Below are 24,121 nucleotides of genomic sequence, written 5' to 3'. Positions count from 1 at the left end.
TTGACTCGAATACCCTCAAAGCTAGACCACCTCTGTAGACCTGTTCCAATAGAATATGCCCATCGAAATGATTTCAGGGTCCCTTTAACTTCTTGGACAAACTCTGCAGCTGCATATCAATTTCTGTGATTGGGGGATGTGACCATTAACTAGCACTGCATTGCACTTACATTTTTAGGCAATATATGGCTGCCATTTTTTGTGCAAAAATTATCAGCATTGAAAATGTCCTCATTTGCAGGCTGAGCGTGAAGTTCAAGCAAGTGGGGATGATGAAATACTTTCCAAAGTGAGAGACTTTTGCATGCCAAACTGTTATTGGAATGCATTAGATATTACTGGATTTTTGCGTATTGGAACTGCTTTCGGCTAGTACTGGATCAGAAGCAAAAGCATGAAGTGCATGCTGTGCTGATGTCAACTGAGAGTTGGAAAAGCTCTGTGGATGGCTGCAAAGCTGACCCTGTTGACTTGAAGTCATTGATTGCAGTAAGACTTCAATGATACATTACTGGTTGCCCCAGTTATGTGATAGTTCCTGGATACGATTTTCCATTTTGTAAGCTCAAATATTAAGTGAGCAATAGAAAGGTCCAAAGAGTTACTCTGTTTTTCTTCTGGTTAATATGCTCCTGGTTAATACGATTCCCTGGGAACTATGTTCATAATTTTGTCAAATTCTTATCATATATGCTTAGTGATGAATAGAAAGTCTGTCAACAGTAGGTCAAGCTTGGCAGCATGCCACATAGGCAAAAGCATAGATGCAAGCCAGCCGCCAAGGCAGCTTCTTTACTGTGCATGACTGAAATGGAGCTAAACATTCTAAAGATGGTGGCGATGTGTGCACATGTGAGCATGCCTGGTGTGGTGGCACGTGTGGCAGTTGTCTACAAGAGTGACTTTACTGCAGTGCAGAACTGCAGTGGGGCAAAGCATTCAGAAATGACTACGGTGACAGTGAAGAGGTTCCAGGTGCTTTTTTACCCTTGCCATTGCCGAACTGAGTAGGTCGCAGAGCTTCTTTCGCAGTAAGGACAATGAAAATGCTGATTAAAGTATACAAGCACAACAAAAGCTTTTTCAGACTTTGCGCCAAGAAACACTGATGGCTTTGTTAGTAAGTGGAAGTGCCCGCAAATATCTCTGTATTTGTTGAGTCACATTTTTACAAATCCTTGTGTTTTTGGATTATACATGGATAATGCATCTTTTCTCGCACGTAAAGAAAAGGTGTCAATGAGTTTCTGTATTCACTTTCTATTAGTATTCAACATAAATTATCACTATCTTGTTCAATAATGATTGTGTCCACATAGGTTAATGATCAGTGGTAGTGAAATTCTTGTTTTAGGCAGCAGGCGGAAGTGTTAGCCAAGCTTACTTGATGATGATAGTAGATTTTTATGGTGCAAGGGCATCTGAGGCCAAAGAGCGCCATAGCACAAGGTATTCGTTTGCTCAATTAAGGTGGGGTCAAAGACCTAATTCCCAAGCATTTCACCCTGAATAAGCCGAGCACCAGGCCAGGGGAAGCTTGCACCCACTGTATCACCGGTGGGTACCCGGCGGCACTGGGGATCGAACCCTGCACCTCCTGCAAGCTTATTTGAATTAACTTTATCTTCATCTGCTTACAAAACCATAGTGCCCATGTTCCTAGGATCCGGATTACTTCAAAAAGAAGTAAGGTAAAGACATCCAAATAGTGCGCTAAGTAGTGAATATTTGTTCACTTTTTCAGTCATTTGCTTGTAATGTATTTTGACAATGTGTTGCGCATAGCAGTTGCATATTGCTTTTGGCTATGTGGGCTGATGCTCAGCAGTATTTGTGGTTTAACTTTCAGCTAAAAAGCTCTGTGCAGGAGATCTGTTGTCTGCATGCAGAAATGACCAAACAATGCCATAACAATGATAAGCTTGAAAACACCTACAAGGTCAGTGAATAGTCTTGGACTCTATTGGTTCCTATGACCAGTGTGCTTTTTGAGATATCACAATCGAGTAGCAGTGGTATTTTACTCTGATTTATGAATTGAAAATGGATTGCATATATAAAAGAAGTGGCTGTTAAGTATAGCATTGACACCATTTGCTTGTGCCCTGCCTGCAGTGATGGTCTTGCTTTCTGTCTTGGCATTCTGCAGGAATGTTGCAGTCAGCTCACTGCACTGAAAAGCAAGTGCTGGGCCCTAGAAGAGCAGGTGGAAAGGCTCACTGAAGAGGTACACTATTTTTGAGAACTTTGTCCCCATATGCTCTTGACTGCTTTTTTTTGTGCGCTATGTTTTGCCTTGGTGAACTGTTAGTGACAAGCTGAGTTTGGAATATGACATGGATGTTCAAAAACAAGCTGAGTCACCTGCATAAGTTTCCACTGCTTCTTTACTAGCATGCCACTGGGATTTGGGTGACTTCTGGCAAACAATACTCTGACCTCGGCATTTTTTGGTTTTACTAGTTGTCTTGCAGGAGAGAACCTAATTGACTTAGAGTAATTGTCATAGGGACCATTTAAAAATGTTCTCATTATTCAGGGCAGGTGTAGCTACATTGCAGCCTGAGAAAATCTCATTAATGCAAAAGTACTATAAAACTCATTGGCAACAAAACCCATCATTGGCGTCAATGTGTTATCAAAGAAAAATAAAATTTTTTGCAAATGTGCGGCGTATTGAACCCAGGACTTTCAGATTGTGAGGAAAGCTTACAACCCATAGGCCACAAAACCACATTGCTTCTTGTCAAAATAAGGTGAACCTAGTATATGCACTGCCTTACGAGTAAGCGCCAATAAATCAGCATGTAGTGAGAGAGAGAAAAGGTTAAGAATAAATAAAATTGAAATAAAAAAATGCAATGCTTTCACATTCAAACCACATAAGTAGTCTTGAGTGCCCTCCGTAATTTTAATCTTTGTGCAGCTCAGGGAAAGCGAGACTGAGAACGAGGAACTGCGATTGGTAAGTTCTTGTGATCACTTCCTTCCCTTTGTTCATCTCATCAGCAGGGTCTTTATTTCAATGGTGTTTCATACTCGTTACCCTGTTGAAGAAAGCTATGCAAGCAGACATTGTGTTTGGTTGTGTGAATGGCTTGCAGTTTGTGGATGAGTGTCACTTTTGCTGCATTTGGGGAGATTGTGAAAAGTTGAATTTGCCAAGATCTCGCACGCGTAAGAGATATGCATTCCATCAGGAAATCATGGTTACTTTGAATGTGAGAAGCAGTGAAATGTATAAGTAGTTTCCAACGTATGCAAGTAAGAGAAAATCATATTAGCACACAGTGTTTTATGAGATCAAGCAGTTGTTCATTACATCAAAAAGCCTTCGTAGATTCGTCTTGTCGGAAAAAAAGAAATTCTGAGATTCAAAGTGATTCAAATCAACATATGTTGATTTGGTTTGGTTTATGAGGTTTAATGTTCCAAAGCGACTCAGGTTACGAGGGACGCCATAGTGGAGGGATCCGTATAATTTTCGACCACCTAGGGTTCATTAACGTGCAGTGACATTGCACAGACATGGGCATCTACTGTTTTGCCTCCATCAAAAAGCGATTGCCACGGCTGGGATCAAGCCTGCGTCTTTTAGGTCAGCAGCCAAGCACTATAACCACTGAGCCACCGCATCATACGTTCATGTAGTTTCCAACGAATGCTTGTTAGAGGAATTAATTTTGCATTAAACTGTATTTGCTGATACTGCATTTTGCTCAAACTCTTATGCTTAAATATTGTTTTACCCCTGGCACAGTAGCCAAGTGAAAGTTGTTTATTAAATATCAAGAGATTTTTCTCTTTCATATAGCTGTTGCAGTGGGTGAGTGGTTATGGTGCTTGGCTGCTGACCTGAAAGAAGCGGGTTCAATGCTGGCTGCGGTGGTAACATGTCACTCGACCGCAGGCACTGGCACGAGGCGAGGCCTAGCCAGTTGAAGAGCGAAGCGGTCGAATTGTTTGCGGTCTTCTACACCTCTGTGTTCGATGCTCGCGCTTACCAGCTCTGAGCCCTCCGCGCTCGTGCGCACATGCAAGAGGCGCGGTGCTACGATGATGAACGTCGGTACAAAGTGAAATGGCAGAGGTCCCTGTACTATGCAATATCTGTGAACGTTAAAGAACCTCAAGTTGTCAAAATTATCCAGAGCCCTCCATTGCAGTGTCCCTAATAGCCTGTCTTTTTGAGATGTTAAGCCTTTAAACCAAGCCAAACAATCTCCTTCACCCTCTTTTTTTGCATTTTGTTATATTTTCGTTATCGAGTCTTCATGTACATATGTAAGGTTTGCATTGTGCGATGTACAAAATTCATAATGTAATGTTTTTTTAATTGGCTACATGCTCTTTATTTAGAGCCGCCACGGTGGCTTAGTGGTTATGGCGCTCGGCTCCTGACCCGAAAGACGCGGATTCAATCCTGGCCGCGGCGGTCCAATTACGATGGAGGCCAAATTCTAGAGGCTCGTGTACTGTGCAATGTCGGTGCATGTTAAAGAACCCCAGGTGGTTGAAATTTCCGGAGACCTTCCGAACACCGGAGAATTTCCGAACACCGTTGCTGTTCATGTAGAGAAAGGCCTGTTGAAGGCCAAGTTGTCTGTCATGTTTCACTATATTGTGCTATCAGGATTATCTCGTGTGAAATCCAAAGACCCTGTCATGTGCATGCAGCTGCTCTTCCATGAAACCCATTGTGTGCTTCGAAATAGTGCTTTCATTGCACCACAAACCACCGCACGAATGCTATATAGTATGCTATATAGACAAGCCCGGTGCATCAAGGTTTTGCTCGTTCAAGCAAGCGAAGTGTGGTGCAGCTAGATCGGTTCTCTTTGTGCAGAAAATCGACTCTCTTGAGGCCACCTTAGCTTCAGAGCAGAAAAGAGCGCAGAATGTGACTGCCATTATTATGTGACATTAGTCCATTGAATAGCAAAGCTGCAAAGTGGAGGAATTTTTCTTTTATTGTTTGAGCTTCCCTCTGCCAGGCCATCACTGCATTGCTGATGGTGCTGCTAGACTTCTGCAGTCGCCGCGGTGGCTGAGTAGTTATGGCACTCGGCTGCTGGCCCGAAAGACGCGGGTTCGATCCCGGCCACGGCGGTCGAATTTCGATGAAGACGAAATTCTAGAGGCCCGTGTGCTGTGTGGTGTCAGTGCATGCTAAAGAACCCCAGGTGGTCGAAATTTCCGGAGCCCTCCACTATGGCGTCTCTCATAGCCTGAGTTGCTTTGGGATGTTAAACCCCCATAAACCAAACCTAAAGACTCCTGCATGTCTGCTTCAGTGGAACATATTCTACAGTGATACCTGTATGAGGGACATTAACCTGGGTGAATTGCATTACCGATGATGTTGGCACTGGTATTTTAGTACATTAACAAAAACTCTTTACAGTCATGTGATGTCAAAGGGAATGTTTTTCAGGCAGGCCTGAGCATTAAGGGACGTGTGAACTGGAGAGGGGTGCATCCATGGGGATGAGGAGTGGAGTTGGGGTGATGTATAGCCATTGCTCTCACTTTTCCGTGTGCGAGTGGGTGGAGGGCAAAATCATGAGGCTGTTAGTGTCCTTTAGTGCCTCACCCTTCTTCTATGACTGTCAAAACCCTTGACTGTTCCAGTTATAGCTGTGAGTGGCTGCAGCAGCTGCTTTACTTCGTCAAAGTTAGGAATCATTTATTGGACAACTCTAAGCTTGGACAGAGGTGGAAAACTTACATTGTTTGAGCATGTCCCTAAAACTGATATTGTGCTTGTGAGAGCCCTAACTTGCTTTGAAGCAGGAGCCCACTGTAAGTCAACTATGCCATGAAACCTCTGGTTTGGTAATTTTGTCCTTTCCCTCTGAAATCTAGAATCAGTACCTCAAGACAGAAGTGTTGAAGCTGCAGGAGATAATTCGTAACCAGACGAGTGCAGTGGTGACCCGAGGCCACCAGGTAGGTTTTCCAGTAGTGCAAAAGCATAACACTGGTTCCCGATTGAACCAGATCAGGGCTCATTACACTACACAGTCTTTTGCCAACTAATGAACTTAGACTTGTTATCATTTGTTTTGCAAAGTAGTATGGCTTGAAATTCATTTAGACAGCTACTAGTTGCATGTACCATTTGTATGGTTGTTGCAAATTGTCAGTTACATTGGGCAGGCAAAATGGCTTGCACTGCCTTTTAGATGTCGGGTCCGAGTCTCTTGTTGCTGAACTCAGTTTTCAAATTTATTTGCATAGAAGCTTGTTAAAGCAAAGAGGAGCTGCACTTGGTTTGACCTAGTGGTTTTTACTAAAAAATTATCATTTTGCATTGGCCAGGCTTCAGCATCTGCCCAACAGGGACACAAATCCGTGACACAAATAACTGGATGCGACACAAATGGACACAAATAACTGGAATAATTTGCTGCCTCTACTCCTTTAACCTGTATCCAACTTTATAAAATCATTGGAAACTGGCAAGAAATAGTATCTGCTGTTATGAGCCTAAAGGATGTAATAAGTTTTGTATTTAGTTTCTTATACCTTACTCTATTTTCATCCTAACTGAAAGTAGTTTTTGGCTAAAGCTCTTCTATAGATATAGGGTGGCTTACAGGTTATGATGTTGCTGCTGACCCAACAGAGAGAGTTTCATTTCCGGCCTGGCGGTCGCATTCTAAAGAAGGCAAAATGTCAGAGATTCATGTACTGTGCAATGTCAGTGCACGTTAAAGAACCGCAGGAGGTGAAAATTTTCTGGAGCCCTCCTCTACGGCATCCCTCATAGCCCGAGTTGCCTTGGGAGATTTAACCCCATAAACTTAAACATTTTCTATATTTATGTTCATTTCAGGGCTTTCTTGAGGAAATAACAGCACTGTAAGATCACATTTGAGTTCAGGGTTTTCATGTTTTTGCAAAGCAGTAATCACAGTGAACATGTGAACTTTCCCACTTCAAAAGCTGTAATTTTGCCAGAAATCTCCTTTTTTGCATGCTTCAAGAACTTAAATGCCATTTTTTTTTTCCTGCAAAACCTGAAATTCTGCTGAAAATCGCAATTTCTCCTGCTACAAAAGCTGCTACAAGAAACCTTTGTGGCAGTTTCACCACTGGTTAACGTGCTGGTCAAGTCCTGTCATTCTGATTGCTGTCATCAATACAGCACACCATCACATTCACTGCCATCTCACTGCTGGCTGAGTTGACGAAAACAATAGAGCTGGCGTGCATGCACAGGATGCCCCTACGCATGCAGCCAGCTAAGTGAAGTGCAAGACAAGCCCAAATGATCTGTTAAATATTTTCTGAATGCACCTTGCACGTTGGCATGTGTTGGGTGGTTATAACTAAAAATAAATTTAAGGTGCATTTCCACTGACAAAAATGACGGCTTTTTGGTCACATGAAGCATTGTACAGTAGAATATCAATCATACAAATTTCACGAGGTCACGAAAAATATTCATATCACCCAAAATGAACAAAATTTGTATGCACAATTTACGCAGATTTGTTTTCGGCTGACTGGGTTGGTTTGCACTCATGCCACTGCTGACTCATGGCGTCGGCGCTGTGCTGGTTGTGTGCCGCCGCTTACTGCTTGTGAGCGCTTACCGTGCAACTGGCGATCGTGACGTCGATGATTTAGGGCAGTGTGCTGCCTCTCACTACTCGCGGTGCGCACCACATTACTGATGATCCCGGCCTCAGTTATCTACAGGCAGCAAGTAACTGGTACTTGAGGGTGCAGTAATAGCTCACATGTTCGTATCATCCGCAGTGGGGTGGGGGATTGTTCATAACATCCGAATTTATACGCATTGCACACAATGGACTCTGGCCAAGGCATTTCACTTTTTATCATCCCGAAATTCGTATCGACTGGGATTGTATCATCGAGATTCTACTGTATTCCAGCCTTCCAGTATCTATTTAACATTTGTAAGTGTCGATTGAAAATTTTAATCTGAAGCCTATTGACCTCAAGAATTTATGATGTGACATATTTTTGTGATAGCTTACTTGTGAACCTTTTATGCAAGTTTTAAAAGCTAAGGATGAAATGGAGTATGAGGTCACACCTGAAAAGGTGGGGATAATCCTGGGTTTTCACTTTATCATCTCATTTCAGTCTATGGTTATTGAGGTGTGTAATAGCTGTGCTTTTTGATCAGGTGTTGAGTGAGCTGTGTCTGTGGCTGCTATGTCAGTGCAGCCTATCGCTCTCTTGGAGTGGCATATGTGCCATTTGTGTTAAACTTATAGAGACACGTTTGTGATGTATTCCCAGAACTACTCCATTACAAGTCAAGTTACTTCAATATAAATTTTTGAATGCCTGAAATTTCAGGCTTTGAGGAAGGTGCTTTCTGAATTCTGCAAACTGTTGCCTTAGAGTGCTGTAAGTCTTGAATATATGTATGTGTGTCATTTTCATGTTGTTGGTTAGGCTAATTCCTCTAGTGCTACAAATTTACATAGGCTTTACAATTTCTCGCAGCCATTTGCGGCTCCAGCATCATTAAAAAAATCAACGCAGCTGGAGAAGAAAGGGGAGTCAAGTTCGGCCGCGGTGCCGGCAGATGCACCGCCCCCTAAGAAGCGCAGATTCCTCAAGACAAGAGGCAGCCAAAGCTAGAGTGTTCTTTGACCAGCAGTAGCCCAAATTTATTTTTTAATTTTCAAGTGATTTGTTCACCTAATGCCCACATGTCAGCATTGACTATGTGAATCCTCTTTTATTTAATGTGCACAAGACTGTTACTTATTCTTTTCTTTGAAGAACAAATTAATGCCTAATTGTGGTGATATCGGAAATGTCACTAGCTAATATGTTGTGTTTCTTATAGTTCACATCTAAGAGCCTCCTGTTACTTTCTCAAGTTCCTTCAGCAATGGTGTCTTGAGGACTAGGCCAGTGAGTAGTCTGGCACAGTTCTGCTTATGTGCAAATGAATAAGCTACTAAATATTGTTGCCTTAAGATTTTTTGGTTATGTTTTGTGTAATTCGCTGCAAGTTTGATGCTTCCATCATCTTCCATTATGCGATTTGTCTTTGCATAATGTATTTGTCACATTTGGTTTTTAATGTGTAAAGTGACACCAGCAATGAGGATGTTCTTGGTTTGCCCTTCTGAAAGAGGCATAACAAAACGATGGCCTGTGCCACTTACAGGACTGCATTTACCTTGCGACTGGCATGTATTTAGCAGGGCATACTGTGAAAGAGTATAGGAACAGAGTGTGGGCCTTGTTTGCTCAGCTAGAGAATTTTTCCCTCGGTGTTACTGTTCTTGAGCACCAGAATTCCCAGCATAGGCTTGCAAGCTTATTGCTTTTGAATGTACCATTATATCGATGGTTGCGAAAAACATGGTAGTCAAATGTAATTGCCCAAGAAATAAATTGTAAAATAGGGAAAGAAACAACTTTAATGTGGTGCAATATTTGATTTTGAATCCTGTCCCAGGGTCGCCAAAGACAACCGGTCTGCCAACTGCTTCGAGGCTAGTCAGGTCCCCCGGCATAGGGGGGGATGGGGGGGGGGGGGGGGTTGTACGGGTAATAGGGACATTGAATGGCAACAAGGCTAGAGAAAAATGGAATGTTCCAGATTAGCAAAGGGTACGGGGCAATTGGGTCATACAGGGGACTGTTAGAGATGATATGCAAAGAAAAGAACAGGCAGGCGTGAGGAGTGTGAGTGGATGCGCCAAAGAATGTGTATAGTTAGGAGGTGGTGAGAATTTTTGGGGAACAGAAAGGGCACAGAGAGAGTCTCTAATGTCATAGTGAAGACTGATTATTTACTGCTTTTAAATGAGAGTGGCATATGTCCCATGTTACTGGATAAAGCCAAGGGATCCCAAGAACCTAGTGTTGAAGCTCGCAAACGAGCCAATGCATCACCTCATCACCTGGGACCCCAGTGGCACCAGGAATCCACCTCAGAGAGTGTCTGGGGATGACAGTGCGGGGATGGCAGTAGAATACAGCAGACCTTCAGCCTGCTACCTAATCTAACCTCATGACGTGCCCATTCCCATTTGCCCCAAATTCTCATGAAATAGTGTTGCCGTTAGCGTAAACCTAAGGCCTCCCCCATTTTCCCAACGCTGTCAAGAAGCCGGCTTTTGCTCGCAGCTCCACGGCCCGTTTGATAAGTTAGCTCTGGTTATCCCAAACAGGATTTTTTTTTTTTTTCCTGTATTCATAGCATGGTTTCAAATAGTATGCAAAGTGCTTTTGAAGCACATAATTTAATAAATTGCTGGTTGTTCTGCATTATTATTCACGAAATATTGTGCAAAAGCAGGTTTTCTTCAGGTGGACACCAACGCCATGTACCTGAGAGAACGACTGAAAGCGAGTTTCCTTTCCTTTCATGACTTTCGCGCAGATGGAAGAGAGGTTTAATTTGGGGAAAATTGTACATTCAGAAAATTAGGGGCCTTGTGTGTACACACGATTTGTGTGTCAAGATTACAGGTCTGCAATTCTGGAAAATCGATCCATATGTACTGCAAAGCATAATGATGTGGAGAAGCATTTGTGGTGTATAGCTGATTAAGTCTGTAATCTAACTTCCACTTGAATGCAGATATGGCTACAAAGAAAAGCTGTGCATCTTTCTCAAACTGTGCATGTAAAGAAAAAAAAACAAGGGACCCCACCACCAGGCTGGGGCAGTAGTTTGACCAACTCTTACCAGTTGCAATGCTTTTAGTCAACGGCTTAGTAGAATCCGGCAAAGTGGAGTAAAGTTCACTAAAATGTAGAATAATTAACATCCCTAAGCTGCAAAGAAAAGCTCAATACAACGGACTGAAAAGATTATTTGTATTTTCACCCAGTCTGAGTTGCAACCAGGTGGATCTATCAGCGGGTCGGTTTTGAGCACCTGTAAGCCACAACCACAGTATTTTGCTTTCTCTGATCATGCCCAGTGTGGAAAGGGAATGACGATAAGTGCATCTGATTTACTGTTTCCGCAAATGTTGGAGCCTTTGTGGGCAAAAATTGCTTCCCTTAGATCACGTACTTACAGCTGTTTTAAAACTTTGACATTGCTCTTATCACTACATGAAAATAGTTAGCGGGTGTTTCCGTGTACACTGCTGTCGACCTACTTCTGCAGTGTATAGTCACTTCATAGTGACTATCACTTTCTTCATTAATACTCCAGGGTGTCAGAATGGTTTACTGCCTCCTATGTTTAATTTCGGTATGATTATATAGGATGTTTAGAAAACATAACGTCTTTTGGTCAAGCTGCTTGTTGTATACACGTTTCATACCAGGTGTTTCATGGAAGCCTGGAACTAATTTTTAGAAATAAGCCTTTTTAGTTATGTAGACTGCTTCTGCACTAATACCACTGTTGGCAGACATCAGCAAACAGGCGAATGTGTTGGTTTGCGTGTTACGGCACATAAGTGACCGAGGCTATCGTGCGCCAAGCACGAGGTTAAAAAGTTTATTTCATGACATTTACTTCTTTAAAAAACTGAAAATACAGTATAAATCAACAAGACCATTTTCCCCCAAGAGCAATGATTGATGGGATGGTATGTGTTCATTGTAAAAAAGAGGAAAATGTTTTTTCTTCAGTGTTTCCAGTTTCCTGCTCGAAAATAAAATGTTTATTGTTTGCTCATCTCTGCATTGTTTTCATAGTGGCATGTCTTTTTTTTTGTCAGTATGAACTTATATGTAAGGTGTATGTGCCCTATATGAAGATGGCAGAGAATTGCTTCCTTGAAATGTTTCTGGTGTGTGAAAGACTGCCATTTCCTTAAAACTGCCTTTACCAAGTGTAGTTATATTGTTGTTCCAAGCAGACTGCATTTTTTCTTACTTTATGATGTACTAAATTCCTGCAAAGATTTAATGGGTATATTCATTTTTTTATTTGCTTGCCACGATGGGCTTGAGTAGCGCATAAGTCTGCTCTCTCGTTGCCTTTTATTCCGACATAACCTAGGTCCTAGCAGAGTTTTATGTTTTACAAAACGTGACATTGAAGACTCTGACCACAACAAAAAAAGAACACACAAAAGACGTTTCGGCTCCCATACGGGAGCCTTGTTCACAGTAAAAAACGAGAAGCGGGTGCGCGAGCTTATGTATGCTTGAAAAGGGGGCGCAGGGAGCGTGCGTAAGCAATTGTCAGATTTCCGCAGTTTCAGTTCAAGGTGTGACAGGTCGTTTGTATAATCAGATTCCAGGTGAAGGCGAGGGAATTTCCTCTTTTCTGCCGCAAGAACTTGTGCCTTGCCCCAGTCGATAATGTGCTGTTTCAATATGCAGTGTTCGGTGATCCACTGGAATCAACTTTCCTGTTTTTAACGTCGTTTTGGTGATCTTTTAGGCGCCTTTCGGAACATGGGCAATGTCAACATTGAATGCGCAGAATGCGTGCCAACGCCTCACTGATTCCAGCTGTGTAGGGAACAGCGGCACGTTTCAGGGGAAAAGACACAGCAGTTTCACGTTCTGGTCGACACAGCTGTTTTTTAACGATGCCACGAAAGATGTGTGGTAGTCATTGCGTGAAAGTTCTTGTCGCACCATATCAAAGTCGTTTGCCCTGTCTTCTGGAGAACTGCAAATGCGGTGGCTCCTTTTTAATAAGATGGCAGCAACCGATCTCTTATGTGAGGCTGTGTGGACGGATCTAAAATTTAGATAACGTCCCGTGTGGGTAGGTTTCCTAAAGAACGCTGAATGATAGTTTGCCACTATTGCGTTTTACCAAGATGTCAAGAAAGGGCAATGCACCGTACGCCTCGAAGTCGGTGGTGAACTCAATGGCGTCCTCTATAGAGTTCAAATGTGATGAAAAAGCAGGCAAATTGTCTTTTTGAATCATGCAGAAACAGTCGTCAACATATCTGAGGAAAACTTTTGACGAGTGAGCATATGTTGAAAGGGCCCGGCGTTCGACAGACTCTACGGTGAGGTTTGCGACGGTAACAGAGATAGAGGCACCCATAGGAGTATCTTGAAGTTGTTGGTAAAAAACAGGCCTTGGAATACAAAATACGTGTTGCTGAGGCAGAACTGTAGGAGTCTGCAGAGGTCAGGAACGTCAATAGGGGTCCTTTCAGGCAAGGACCTGTAAGACTCGAGGGCAGAAGAGCAGGCTTGTATGGCAAGATCGGCAGGGATGCACGTGAAAAGCGACTTGACGTCAAACGAGACTAGCAGCTTGTTGTCATCTGGTGATATGTCGTTTACCTTCTCGATGAAGTGAGTCGAATTCCGTACATGTGTCGAGTCACACCCACCAGAGGCGAGATGATGCGATGAAGGTAACCAGATAAGCTGTGGAGTGGGGAACGACCATAGTCCACGATCAGACGCATCGGCGTACCAGTCTTGCGCACTTTGGGAAGGCCGTAGAGGGCAGGGGCCGAACCCTTGGTGCCCAGGAGTTTGAGGTGAAGTGGTTTGTGGGTCGGAGGGAGGAAACTGAAGACGTTGGTGAGAATTTTCTGTAAATCGCGCTGCACCTTAGCGGTTGGGTACCTGTCCAGACGGCAGTAGGTGGTGTCATCTTCAAGTAGGTTCTGCATCCAGCTTCCGTAGTCTGTCTGGTCCAAAAGGACAGTGGTGTTGCCTTTGTCGGCGGGCAACACCAGTGGAATCAGTGGCTGCGTGCTTCAGTGAGAGCCAATGGGAGAAGTGTGATAGCCGCCGGCATCCCAAAACTTTTCATGGGCGCTTCACTCTGTCCCTGAGGACTTTAGTGGTTGTTGGTGTTGTTACCCTCACAACAACATTCGCTGACAAACACCTTAAGCGTCGTCGTCTTTGCATTCGGTTATGGGAAGCAAATATAGCGCACTCTCGTTGCCAGAGCTCTTTGAGGAAGAAGAGTTAATATCTGCCCAAAAATTAACTCCCCCTTTTACATACCCCATACCCACAAAAATAACATGGAGCAGTCCTTGCTATTGTAAAACAGTAACCTAAAACTTCTGACTGCAAGTTTGTTATAAATTAGAAAAAGAAAAGGACTACTGCCCGTTCTGAATTTTCCCAAAGTTTTATTCTTTTTTTTCAAGGTCAGGTAGAATATATCTTTTTGACGAAATGGTTATACAGTGCTTGAACTATAGGTCCGCAGGTGCCGTTATTGCTTAAGGTTCAAAACACTAAACGTCGGATCCGTGATTTTTTTTCTGTGCAATATTAATTCAGCTATCAGTGCTGTTATTCTCGTTTTAGTAATCATTTGCATAATTAAAACATTAATAATAATAATAATTGTTTTTGGGGGGAAAGGAAATGGCGCAGTATCTGTCTCATATATCGTTGGACACCTGAACCGCACCGTAAGGGAAGGGATTTCAATGCATTCAGGGTGTTTTTTAAAGCTACCCATGAAACACAAGAAGGGCTACGCAACGTGTGACAAACGTCTACAAAAGCATACGGTAATGCCTGTGGTAATGTCTAGAAGAAATCTATTTTCAGATGTTCTATAGACAATGAGGCAAAAAGAGGTGTTATGTGCCTGCTAATGCTCCGCCAAAAAGATCTATAAAACTTCTTCGTAAGAACTCGTTAGAAACATATTTAGACAATTTAATTTTTTGGAAGTGGCTGCTTATATGAAGCCTACAGATTCAAGATGAGTATGCTATATATTTAGAACCATCTAAAATCAACCAGTGGGATTTCATTGGGTTTAGTGCTCGTGCTTTTTTTTGAGCTGCAGATTTTGTTTGCTCAGATATGTACAGTATAGCTCCAACTGCGAAAGACATGCAGCTTCCCTTTGCAGTATGAGTACACATGCAAATGAGGCAAGAAAACCCGCATCATCAGCCTTTGACATAGTTCCATCAGTTTCTGCCAGCAGTGTGCGTGGAGCTTGAAACCAGCATAGTCGTAGAAATTGTCTCGCTCTTACTTGTATTAAAAGGCCACAAGTTGGGCTTCTACCGCACGAGGCAGATTTAGGGTTGCTTAGGGACGGAACTTCTCTGATCCGTCAAGGCAACCGTTTGGTCAAGGACCCATTTCCCAAGCATCTCACCCTAGAAGAGCCGAGCACCAGGCCGGGCGAAACCTTGTACTCATTAAAATCCGGTGGTTACCCGGCGGCACTGGGGATCGAATCCAGCACCTTCCGAATGTAAGCTGGATGCTGCTAGCTCCACCACAAGACACGTACGCTTCGGTACGTACGTGCATCCGACGCACACACTATATTGCTCTTATTACTCTTATTGTATATTGACTTCCAAGAAGGATGCTATTTGCAATGTTCATTGCGTAGACATGCCTGCTACCCTGAAGGCCACGCAATTATCCTGTGTTAATTGGTGCTGAGTCATGTACATGACTAGTTCAGTCGTCACTAATTGCTGTTAAAAAAACTGCTAAAACATTCCCGAGTAAACTTCTCGTCGGAGAAATTTTTTAAACACTGCGTAGAAAACATTTGTTTAGAAAAGTTTTAAAATGTTTGTGAATAAACCTCTTTTGTCAATATGTTTTTAAAACTTTTCCGGATAAACCTGCATTGCTGAGATACTTTTTAGGCCGTTTTAATCTAGAGTTAGACGCTGATAGATGTTTGGAGTTGTTTGAAGACGTTTTATAAAAGTTAACATTATGTGTTTCGTGGGTACTAGGAGATTTTAGCTACCATTCGTTGAACATGGCGGGTGGGCGGAGCATAAGCTCTGAGTACGACGTATGCCCGCTATACATTCTCCAAATAAAGGCAAATGATCACATCATAGTGCGCCATAGGCTTGGTTTATACAGCTAATAGACCCTTTAGAAAATTGAGCGCCTTCTGGTATGTGGCGCGCAAACTGCGGTGCCTCCGCCATTACTTGGGCATACGCCTGCTGGACTGCGCTCAGGCCGCATTGAAAGGTACGGCGCCCAGCGCAGCCACAAGAAGCCCAATTTTCTTGTTTCTGCGTCCCAGACATCTTTCTTGACATTGGCTCTCTGCTCCAAGCTACAGTCGCGATGCCGGCATGCTGCAGTGTGCCCTTCTAAGAGACGCGCACAAAAACAAGGTCTGTATCCAGAGCACGAAGCGCATGAAACAGCTGCATGCTTGCTCCTTCTCGTCCATGACCTGTTCATTTTCACGTTAAAATAAATGGTATAAGTATTGCAAGAGCAGCGAAAACTTCCTTCTACCGTGTGGCCTTGCCGCTGTATAGTGAGCACAAATATAAAGGTGCTACCTTCGGTGCACTCGAGCAGATGCATTGTTTCCGATGCTGGCGACTGTGTCGGCCCGTCAAAAATCAAAACGTTGCTCATGCGCACTTCTTTTGTATTTGCTAGCATCCGCGTCTCAACCATTCATAGTGAGTTCAGTGATATTTTGTGTGCGCAAAAAAAAGAACGACGATGCGGCGCAGCGAGGAGTGCCGTCATTCTCTCCATTGCGAACCTGCAGCAAACGACGCCGACATAAGCGGAGTGCAGCAGCAGCGGTGTTTTCGTTGGGTCAATGCCTGCGCACTCCGGCTTAGCAAACACTCCCATAATCTGTCGTCTTGATCTGAAGTGAGCAAACTGCGAGTGATTTTGCACCGACGGCTAGGCGCACCGCCTCTCCTGATCGAACGCCCGTACCCGGATCGACGCTCATTTCGCCCTGCAGTGCGCCTGCTCGTAGTCGAGTCCGTTCCAAGAGTTGTTAGCCCTCCTTTAACGACAGTACATTGACTTACTAAGCTAAGCTAAGTTTTGCAGCTCTGCCTCACAGTCACGGCAAAATGAATATTTTCTCTACGGCAACGGCGCTGACCCAAGCCGGTCCGCTTGCTGAGGCGACGACAGATCATGGGGAGGAGCGCACAAACTGGAAGCCTAAAACAAAGCATAAGCGGCATGCATTTCTGGGCTACGGGCAACATTTTTTGTTTCAGAACCTAGCGTGACACGGGCAAAATAGCGCGACAGCGCCGTTCATCGCTAGGGCCTTCGCACGAAATTTCATGTGCATAGAGCTCAGCCTTTAGCAGCCTTGTGTGTTCAAAGTCGTCCCACTAGCTTAGTAGTAACTAACAGTACGCGGGTGTGCTTAGACACTTAACTCTGTTGCCGCGCGACGGATAAACTTTTTCTGTGCATATGCATCCCCGGAGCTCTCTGCCAGACTGAAGCACATTCGCAGACAAAATATTATGGGCCACACTCTGTGGCTTCAAATCCTGCCTCGCATTTATTAATGACCATACGAAGGTTTTCTTTATGTGCAAGTGCACGTGACACTTGCAGAAGTAAGAGACACTACATTAGTATTGCTAGATGGTGCTTAGACGAGCTTGATTGCACAAGCATGGTCCACATTATTCTGTCTTCAACTGTATGTACTGAAGAGGTGAAGAAAATGTACATTTTTCATTGCTTCACCTTGATGAATACATAAGACATCTGATACCATTTTCAAAGTGCATGTTTATTGATGCTTTTACATCTGCACCTTGACCAATTACTAAGTGGGCTGTACTTTTACAGGTCTCTTTTCTAGGGTTCCCCAGAAATCCTGGTTTGAAAAAAAATGGATTGCCGCAATAAGGAGAGATGAGGGCAAGGAGTTCCGCATAAGCAAGCACACAAAGGTGTGCTCAAAGCACAACTATGCTACCGGCACAAGGCGCCTCAAAAATGATGCAGTGCCAAGCATATTTAGTTTCGCACACAAGCAAAGTAAAGTGCAAAGGAAGCCATCGAAAAAGCGTTGCGTGCATAATGTTGCTGTGAATGGAGAAGTGACAACAGCCAGTGGAATGCAAACCGACGACATTTGTGATGAACTTTCTGGAACGCCTCATGTACCAACAGCATGTCTGGATGCTGAAATGGACTTCAGCTCCTTGAAATTACAGCCGCCTCAATGTACACGGGATTGCAGGGGACAAAAAGAAGCACAAGATCTGAGGCAATCACTCACAACAGTGAAGAATGAGCTGAAAGTTACCGAAGAACAACTCCGACAGGCTCATGTCGAACTTCAAAGAGCTAAACAAGAAGCAAAAGAAAAGGAAGAAGAAATAAAATCAGTAAAAGAACTGCTGTTTCGTACCAGCAGAGAACTGGAACTCACCAAAGCAACAGCAGAGAAGCTTGAAAAGAAAGTTGGAAGAGAGTTTTCTATTGACCGATTCAAGCACAGTGATGAGATTTTATACCGGTCTGCCATCATATGGAATGTTTAAAACAATTTTAGTTTTCTGTAATCCAGGGGAACAGGGAGAAAACATCAGACTCAAATCTTCATCACAAGCACACCCATCGCAGGCAGGAAGGCCAAGAAGCCCGACAGTGAAAAACGAGTTTTTTCTTTTTGTAAGAATGCGTCTTGGACTTTTTGAAAAGGACTTTGCTGACAGGTTCTGTGTGTCAACTGCCACAGTATCAAGAATCTGTATTACCTGGGCAAGTTTTGCTTTCACTAAATTAACACAGATACCTCTGTGGATGTCAAAGGAACATGTTCAAAAGGAAATGCCACTTTCCTTCCAAGGAAAGTATTCTGCAACTCAAGTCATACTGGATGCAACAGAAATTAAATGTCAGGCAGCCAGCTCACTTGCACTGTAGTCGGCAACATTCTCATCGTACAAATCAGCGAACATCTTCAAAGGACTGATTGGCATCTCGCCTGATGGTACAGTGACCTTTGTCTCCAATTTGTTTCCAGGATCTATTTCTGACAAAGAATGTGTGAGCAAGAGTGGTTTCTTGGCCCTTCCTTTCAATGATGGTGATGTTGTCATGGCAGACAAAGGTTTCAAGATTGAATAAATGCTCGAGACAATCAACATGGCTTTGAACAACCCGCCTTTCCTCAGAAGAGGTCAGTTCAGTAAAGAGAAGATAAAAGAAACGGAAGAAATAGCATCCCTGCGAATACATGTTGAGCGACGCATACAGCGCATCAGAAGTTTTCATATCTTCGATAGGCTGGTACCGCTTTCTCTGGGCCCCATCATAAATGAAATGTGGATTGTATGTGCTATAATAACTAACTTCCAGTCTCCGCTGGTGCAACTATCTGATGAGTGAATGTTTGACAAATCTGCTGCTGTCATAATAAAAGGCAAGCTTTGCTCTCCCGTTTCTGAGCCTTGATGTTATGTAGTATGTGACAGCAAATAAGTGATGCTTGAAAACTGACAATGGACTTTGTGAATAGGGTAGCTGTACAGCCCATTACCCGTTTCCACAGAACCATGACATTCTTTATTTACACAGACATGAAAGAGAAGACAAAGGCTACAGGATGAAACATACAGAATACAATGTGCATGCCAGAAAATCTGAGTTATCAGTAAATGCACCATGCACCCAATACACATTACGATTTGATGCAAGAACTGAGCAATATAAATGTCGGTGCTCAACTTTGTTATCCTCTCAGGTAAAGCAACAAGGTCTGAGTGGTCTCCTTCATGCCTTGTTGCTTGGTTACCAGAGAAGCACATTAAAAATTCTGGTATGAAAAACCCACTTTGGCACACTAGCAGCTTTACCACATAACAGCACAACAATAAGCAAGAACAAATGGAAGGATACGGTTGTATAGACAGGCATATGAAGGTGGAAGTCACAACTGCTATAAAGAGAGGCATGAATGTCAGCAGACTTGGACACTCCAGACTGGTTGCTGGATATCCATCGAACCGACAGAACAAGTATTTGTGCACGCACGGGATACCATTGACTATTTGTAGTGATTCCCGTGTATATTCCAGAGTTTATTAAATATTTGCATGTATTTTCCAATGTTCATTAAGTATTGTGACATGCTTGTCATCTCCTTTACATAACAAAAACAGACATGCCCCAAAGGAGTACAGACACCAAACTTTAGTTGCTAGGTTTTTTTCATGGTTCCTACCACACTAGTAAATACAGACCATGCGGTACTCGCCAACTATTTCTGGCTGTTCAGGCAGGCTGCCTTTAGTGCTACATTGAAGATGACAAAGAAATTATGCTGAAGTTTTCATGTCTCACAAGAGCTATACTTAACTCACACATGACAGAGGGGTAAAACACACAGATTTGGAGTCTACATTCCTTTAATGATACTGATACGGGGTGGCAAGCCAAAGAACAGTACGACATGATGGCAGGCGAAATACAATTTTAATGGCTGTGGGCCTAGTGCCATCGCTCAGTCCCGTGCCACTGCCCGCTTTTCGTTGTCTTTTTAACAATATTGAGAGCAGAATCGTTGGTTTACAGGCACTATGCATTCTTAAAGGTGTACTAAATAGGAATCTGAACTCGTCTTTGTACCGCGGGAAATCTACACGTTCCAGGCATTCTTAGAAGCTTCAAATTATTGTCCTGGGCGGCCGATTGCCCTGATTAAATCGGAATAAACGTCCCAGCTCTCGCCTTTTTTTTAACTCAACGCGGTAGGTAGGAGGAGTCAACCAACGCGTCAACCAGTCCAGTGGTGGCTTGCCGCTCTGCCATTGGTGGAGTGATACGGAATTCAAAGAGCCCACATGTATTTTTATTTCTGTGGGCCTAATTAGTGGTTATATTGCCTGTGACTGAAACTGTTTATTCACAGAAACCTAAAAAACTAAATGAAAGTGAAGCCGCCGCTGGACTGGCTTAAAGGCACTCCACGAGTTGCTTGACTCCGCCTACCTACCGCGTTCAGTTCAAAAAAGGCGGGAGCCGGGACGTTTCATCCGATTTAATTAGGGCAATCAGCCGCACAGGATAATTCGAAATTTCTAAGAATGCCCGGAACGTGTAGATTACATTGGCTACTGAACAAATTTCTATGGCACTCTCCAGCTACTTCAGCTATGTTATCCATATGAGTTCCTGCGGTAAAAAGACAAGTTAAGATTTCTCTTTAGTGCATCTTTAAGGGCGTTTCGAGGCCATATATGGCAACAGCACAAAAAAAAATTGTCGAGTTTCTGTCTTGCAACAGCCCAATCTTCAGCAGAAAACTTGACGTAGTCAATGATCAGGAACTGATAAAAAAAAAAACAACAAAATCGGTCCAGGATAAACCAGATAAAGCCATCTGGCCAAGGACCTGATAGTAATACTCATGGCCACGGTCCAGCCTAAACACACCCATGCTGTCCTTCTTGAGGCAGTGCCCATCCCCCATATCGTCGGGAGTTTTTCCCTTCAAACTGTATGGGCACTTCACCTCAAGAAGGCCATGTGAAGGAATTTCGCACGGGTCGAAGAGAAGCTTGTGCGGTGAAGCTCCCAGCCATGAACATGAAGGATCCACGACTAATTCGCTCCGAAAGGCCTCGACATCGTGGCCCCTGGCTTTCATCACAGCCACGTACCGCTGCACAGCCGGCTGCTCATTCGTAATGCCGTACCTGCAATAACAGCATAAAAAAGGCAGGCACTTTCATCTCAAGAGGAACTTTCACCTAGAGCAGAGTTGGGTGTGCTTGCCTGGTCTACAGCAAATAAATAACCGTTCGCATTGTATTGTAGGGCAGTCGGCTAATCAAAAAATGAAGATAAAGGAAAGAACACATGCTGTTCTGAACCTGACTTGGTGCATATCCACAGCAAAGAAGCAAATGTGGTGACACCATTTGGCCTCTTTTTGAAAAGGTCTATAAAGGCAACGTTTTATTTTTTTCAGACGTCCACATATTTTGCTGAAATTATGGTAAGCTCTCCAGGCAACGTTCTGCATGCCATGTCATATGCTCCGCACTTGTTGGTATTCATTCATTTTCTGAAGGGAAAAATTTTGACCTTTGGTCTTTCAAATAGTGATTAAATTTACCGCTTGTGGTCACCTGTTGAGCTATTCGACGTGCACATAGGAGGCTTCACAGCACTACCCATGACACCATGTGTTGTTTGAAATTCATTGTCCGTACTTAGTAAAATAAGACCTCACTTACTGAACAGCCCTGACACGGGAAAGGTTTTTGCAGTCAGGTTCTGCAGGCCTTTCTCTGTCCACGTAGGGCACTTGACCACAACTCCAAATGATGAAGCAGTCAATCGATGGACGCAGGCTCTCTTCCACATCTCGCTGCCAGACTGCTGCCTCGTGTTCTTTTCGAGATCGATGGCCTTCTGACTGGATACTTGCAAACCCCGGAAAGAAAACATATTTTAGGTAGTTACCGATATGACAGTTCACCTGTGTAACCTCTCACCTCAGACTTACTTATACTGCCAAATTATGCATATTTTTAGTGCAACCAGGACATAGACGCAAAGAACAGAGACAAACACGACCGCTCGTGTTTGTCTCTTTTCTTTGTGTCCCTGTCCTGGTTGCGCTAAAAATATGTATAATTTGTCACAAATCCAACTAGCCCAACATCTAACTCTTTTAAAGTATATTATATTGGCAGTGCTGTTTGCTATGGCTCTACCACTTTGTCCTGTCTTCTGTGTTGAAACTCCTTCAAAGCATGTTGTATCTTAGGTAAGTGCTGGCCCCTTCTCAACTGAAATCTGCCAACACAAAACCCACAATTGTGAAACTGGAGTAACTACTGTGTCTAAGGAAAGGTGATGGCGTTTTAATTTACATTCAAGTACAGTCGAGCCCGCTTATAACAGTCGCTGGTATAATGAACGCTCGCTTATTACGAACTAGGAGGGAGCTTCCGTCAAATTATGTATTAGGGCTATGGCACTACATCTCCGATAAAACAAACAATGAAGGGCCGCACAACTTAGTTATAATGAACAAGAAAGCACATAACCTCGCCCTCAATGATGAAAAATGTGCACTTCCCGCCAGCGCAAAGAGCTCAAGCACCTTCCAGCTCCTGTGATTATTTTAAGTGTCAGCCCCTCGAACAGAAAAAAAAAAAAGGCGGCATTGAAAGTCCGGTTAAATGGCAGTCAAGTGCACCCTGCGAGTCAGCGGGTCAATCGAGGTGGGCGTTTGTGTCAGCTGGGCAAGGCGTCTATAAAGTAAAAGCAGCCGCATGTTAAGCGTGAGACAGGGGCTGTGAATCGAAACTACTGCAACAGCCGGTGATCACACAATGACAGCAATTTAAGAAGTTTTAATGTCAGTCACAAAATACACATTGCTAACCCACCCGGTCACGTGGTGTGTGTCGCTTGCCCAATCGGATCTCCACCTTCTACGTTCCTGCAGCATGCAGGCAGTGTGCAGACAGCATGCAGTGCGTTCTGCACGCACGTTTGCTGCTGTAGGCTTGTCGCGGCATCCTTACAACTTTATTGAGCATCGAAGACGAGGTTGCTGTACTACCAGCAGTTACCATGAACATTTCAATCGATAATGGTATTATCGCATCTCTAAAGCGGCTCGGCCGTAGCAATGGCATCAGCCAAAAACACATGACTGCACTTGAGAGCTGGAAAAGCATCTTGACGAGGCTTGTGAAGAAATATGCATGCACAGCAATTGTTTTTACAAATAAAATGGCATTTTCGTGTGAATTTGTAGCCTTTGGCTGCAATAAGGCAAGTCCATTTAATATGAACTTCGGATACAACACAATCCACGTGACCGTCACATTCATTATAAATAAGCTTGACTGTAGCATCATTACCGACATTGCATTTATTAACTATGTGAGCCAACCTCTGGAAATCTGGCAGTCTGCAGTGCATGTGGGAGAGGGGATCTTTATTTCTCATACATCAGTCTAGTGCCCCAAGCAATGCATTAACCATTTCTCTCAGAGCAATTCATTGCCATGCTGGATTAAAGGTGGCAATAAAAGCTGTTATAATTGCTTTGCTGATGGGATTGAACAGGTTTCCAAGAGTTGAAGTGCAAGGTTTGTGGAATGTGCTTAAGGTTTTCAATATAGCCGTGCCATGTGGGAGCGCACCCATATTATCTGCATTATGGATAGCATGGAGGACTGCACATATCACACCAGTGCATTGGAATCGCCGAGCTCATGCATGCCTGCTTTGTTGTTGCCCCATAGTTTCTAGCTCCATTATTTGCTTACTTTCAAATGTATCGTCAGCAGGCAGGTACATGCTCACTGTAATAAGAATTGCCTACTGTCACCATTCCAATGCGGTTCCTGAAAGAACTGTAGCAGCAAGACTGCTATGGGTGTAGTTGCTCATATCAGCTTGCCTTGCCGGGATCTCACATGGGTCTTTAATCCCCTTT

The 24,121-nt window shown here is 43.5% G+C and overlaps 2 protein-coding genes and 1 long non-coding RNA gene across 4 annotated transcripts in view; 2 read left to right on the top strand and 1 right to left on the bottom strand.

Moving 5' to 3' along the window:
- The window catches only part of LOC144121152 (uncharacterized), a 37,305-nt gene extending 25,661 nt beyond the window's left edge, over nt 1-11,644 (top strand). Inside the window, exons 15-20 of the mRNA XM_077654146.1 lie at nt 242-289; nt 1,850-1,939; nt 2,150-2,227; nt 2,927-2,965; nt 5,866-5,949; nt 8,488-11,644. Coding sequence (XP_077510272.1) covers nt 242-289; nt 1,850-1,939; nt 2,150-2,227; nt 2,927-2,965; nt 5,866-5,949; nt 8,488-8,625 — 477 coding nt within the window. The 3' untranslated portion in view covers nt 8,626-11,644. The remainder of the gene's footprint in view (nt 1-241; nt 290-1,849; nt 1,940-2,149; nt 2,228-2,926; nt 2,966-5,865; nt 5,950-8,487) is intronic.
- A 4,017-nt stretch (nt 11,645-15,661) lies between these two features.
- Nucleotides 15,662-19,095, top strand: LOC144119669 (uncharacterized). The gene is made up of 3 exons (XM_077652236.1): nt 15,662-15,697; nt 15,788-16,034; nt 17,494-19,095. Exons 1-3 carry the CDS (start codon nt 15,662-15,664, stop codon nt 18,192-18,194), a joined length of 984 nt encoding a protein of 327 aa, XP_077508362.1. The 3' UTR covers nt 18,195-19,095.
- Nucleotides 17,414-24,121, bottom strand: part of LOC144121150 (uncharacterized) — a 27,887-nt gene continuing 21,179 nt past the window's right edge. For both annotated transcript variants that reach the window (XR_013312553.1, XR_013312554.1), the window contains 2 exons: nt 21,897-22,085; nt 17,414-21,353 (listed from right to left, as the gene is read on the bottom strand). This is a non-coding gene — a long non-coding RNA (uncharacterized LOC144121150). The remainder of the gene's footprint in view (nt 21,354-21,896; nt 22,086-24,121) is intronic.

Source organism: Amblyomma americanum, chromosome 2, assembly GCF_052857255.1.
Source record: "Amblyomma americanum isolate KBUSLIRL-KWMA chromosome 2, ASM5285725v1, whole genome shotgun sequence".
Lineage (NCBI taxonomy): Eukaryota > Metazoa > Arthropoda > Arachnida > Ixodida > Ixodidae > Amblyomma > Amblyomma americanum.
Note: the sequence above shows the minus strand (reverse complement) of the source record. Positions and strands in the feature narration are given on the sequence as shown.

What these genes read in the sequence shown, in the direction of transcription:
- LOC144119669 (XM_077652236.1), top strand. Translation starts at nt 15,662, where the DNA reads ATGGCGGGTGGGCGGAGCATAAGCTCTGAGTACGAC. An exon ending in GCATAAGCTCTGAGTACGAC is followed by an intron (nt 15,698 to 15,787) that starts GTATGCCCGCTA and finishes TAGACCCTTTAG; the next exon opens with AAAATTGAGCGCCTTCTGGT. An exon ending in GAGACGCGCACAAAAACAAG is followed by an intron (nt 16,035 to 17,493) that starts GTCTGTATCCAG and finishes GTACTTTTACAG; the next exon opens with GTCTCTTTTCTAGGGTTCCC.